This window comes from Camponotus vicinus, unplaced genomic scaffold (assembly GCF_025532165.1).
Source record: "Camponotus vicinus isolate PSW18456_S1 unplaced genomic scaffold, iyCamVici1.0 SCAF_9, whole genome shotgun sequence".
Lineage (NCBI taxonomy): Eukaryota > Metazoa > Arthropoda > Insecta > Hymenoptera > Formicidae > Camponotus > Camponotus vicinus.
The window spans coordinates 11,195,442-11,198,488 of record NW_028141981.1 but is presented as its reverse complement, the minus strand read 5'-3'; the positions used below and the strand labels follow the sequence as shown (position 1 = coordinate 11,198,488).

The window sequence follows — 3,047 nt, the reverse complement described above, 5'->3', positions numbered from 1 at the left end:
AACGTCAATTCACGAGAATATCGCTGCTCCTAGCACCTACAATCGCGAAAGCACAACCGTTGCCGTGAATAATCCCGTTCTCTCGACGCAATGTTTTTCAAAATCTAGCATCCTCCTCGCTACCGCTTCGGTGACAGTTTGCGGTCCCGCCGGTCGACGGGAAACCGTCCGCACGTTATTGGATCAAGGATCACATCCTTGATTTCTGAACGCGTGACTCAACGTTTGAGATTGAAGCGCACTCGCGTGTCCGTCTCAATCTCTGGAATTGGCGAGTCAAAGTCGTCCGTCAATCAAGCTGCTCATATGCACATCTCTCCGCGGCATTCCTTCACGCCGAGGTTGCCCGTTACGGCGTTAATATTAAAAACGCTCATCGCATACACTCCGCCACGCCGAAAAGCTCTGACCAAGATCGCTCACCTGCAATCACTCCAGTTTGCAGACGACAATCCGACCAGCTCGGAACCTATTGATGTCGTCATTGGAGCTGATTTATACGGGTCTATTCTTTTGCCCGGAGTCAAATCAGGCGCAACAAATGAGCCGATCGCTCAACACACCATCTTCGGATGGATTCTATCCGGACCGATGCCATCGTTCCCGGGCCATCGTCCAGATCTCCCGTCCTCGCAATCCAACATTGCATCGCGCACGAGATTAGCGCACAACTGAGAAAATTCTGGGAAATCGAAGAAGTTCCCCAACAGCATCATTCCTCAATCGACGAGGCACGGTGCGACAAGCATTTCACAGAAACTCATACTCATTCACAAGGAAGATACATTGTATGGTTTCCATTCAAAACAAGCCCTCCGCTTGATCTTGGCGCGTCGAGATCAACCTCGCTCGCAGCCTATAAACGGTCGGAATTTCGGCTCAAGGCTCATCCCAAGCGGAAAGCCGCCGAATATCATGACTTCCTCCAGGAATACGAACAACTAGGTCACATGCGCAAAGTGTCGCCTCCGGACGAGTCGACGCAACAAACTCTATATATTCCGCATCATGCGGTTATCCGCACGCATAGCACTACAACTCGTCTACGCGTTGTCTTCAATGCCTCCGCCCCCACGTCAAATGGGACTTCATTAAACGATCACCTCTTGATCGGACCGAAATTACAACTTGAGTTACCGTCCATTCTTACACGCTGGCGACAATTTCGGTACGTGTATATTGCCGATATCGCCATAATGTATCGCCAAATCCGCATAGATGAACGCGATCAACTATCAGCGCATATTATGCGACCATCCGTTGACTCGCCCATCGAAGACTACTGTCTGTTGACTGTCACGTATGGCACTGCTAGTGCCCCTTACTTAGCATTGCGCGTGCTAAAGCAACTGTCAACTGACGAAGGAGCTGATTTTCCTCTCGCAGTCCCAGTTCTGCATCAACATCTATATGTCGACGACTGTGTATTTGGAGCCGATGACATCCCGCTAGCTCAACAAACTCGAGATCAGTTAACCGTCTTGCTCGGACGAGCTGGCTTTCGACTATGTAAATGGGCAAGCAATCATCCTGTACTCCTCACGGGAATAGACCCGCAAGATCATGGACTAGCTCAGTCCAAACCGCTGCAAGCTGACGACTCTCTCAAGGTTCTAGGAATAACATGGAATCCCGCTCTCGATGTGTTTCAAGTCGAGATAACCATCTCCTCTGCGATCCCTGCAACGAAGCGAGCCGTGCTCTCTACAATAGCGACGGTGTTTGACCCTATAGGTTGGTTCAAACCCGTAATTATTACCGCTAAAATATTCCTGCAGAAACTATGGGCAGCTCGATGTGACTGGGACGAGAACCTTCCGGATAAACTTTCTCCTTTGTGGCAATTGTATTATAAGAGTCTCCCGTTATTGCGGGAAATTTCAATACCAAGATGGACCGGCGACGGTCTTGACAGCATAAGCGCCGAGCTTCATGGATTTGCGGACGCATCTACCGTCGCTTACGGTGCCGTCACCTACCTAAAACTCACGAAATTTGACGGTTTCGTGCAAATTCCATTACTGTTCGCCAAATCAAAAGTCGCTCCGTTGAAGCCTGTGAGCGTTCCACGCTTGGAATTGTGCGCTACGGTTCTCTTATCTCGAATAATTGCATTCTTGCGACCATTACTAAACCATGTCAATATCACTTGTTATTGCTGGACGGATTCCACAGTGGCATTAGCTTGGTTATCGCAACACCCATCCCGGTGGAAAACATTCGTGGCAAACAGAGTGCACGAAGAGTGCACTAATTTCTGGTTGAAGACAATTCAGCGCACGCTATTCCATCGCGAGTACTATTCATTAGTACATAATCACTCGATATCTAAACATAGTAAATTAATCGCATTAAATCCATACGTCGACAAAGACGACTTGATTCGCATAGGAGGTCGTCTCCGCAACTCCGCACTCTCGCACCAATCAAAGAATCCGATTATTCTCGCGTCGCACCCGCTCGTCACCTCTCTCATTCGCGATGTTCACTTAAAAGCGCTCCACGCTGGACCGCAACTGACACTGTCTAGACTTCGCGAAGAGTTTTGGGTATTACGCGCATGTCAAACTATCCGCTCCGTGCTACATCAGTGCATCGTTTGCACTCGCGAAAAGGCTGCCGTAGCGAATGAGCTAATGAGCGATTTGCCCGACTTTCGAGTCCGCCCGGTTCCTCGCGCATTTTATCATACCGGGATCGACTACGCCGGTCCAATCCAAATTCGGTCCACGCCGGGACGTGGGCATAAATCGCATAAGGCCTATATCAGTGTTTTTGTCTGTATGACGGTGAAGGCGACGCATCTCGAACTTGTTAATGAGTTGTCGACGCAAGCCTTTCCTGCTGCATTTGCAAGATTTTGCGCTCGTCGCGGCGTTCCGAATACCGTGTACTCAGACAACGCAACGAACTTCCAAGGCGCTCAGCGCGAGTTAACTGCAACGTGGCACGCAGCCACGAGCGATAGTTTTCTTAACAATATCGCCGAACAAGGTGTGAATTGGAAATTCATACCCCCTTCCTCTCCGCATTTCGGCGGATTGTGA

General features: G+C 49.6%; 1 protein-coding gene across 1 annotated transcript; it reads left to right on the top strand.

The window, feature by feature from the left end:
• Nucleotides 1-572: 572 nt before the first annotated feature.
• On the top strand, nt 573-3,047 carry LOC145977278 (uncharacterized). Its single transcript, XM_083109141.1, has one exon. The coding sequence runs from the start codon at nt 573-575 to the stop codon at nt 3,045-3,047; it is 2,475 nt and encodes an 824-aa protein (XP_082965267.1).

Bases quoted from the DNA above. Each gene is read 5' to 3' on its own strand.
- LOC145977278 (XM_083109141.1), top strand. From the start codon at position 573: ATGGATTCTATCCGGACCGATGCCATCGTTCCCGGGCCATCGTCCAGA.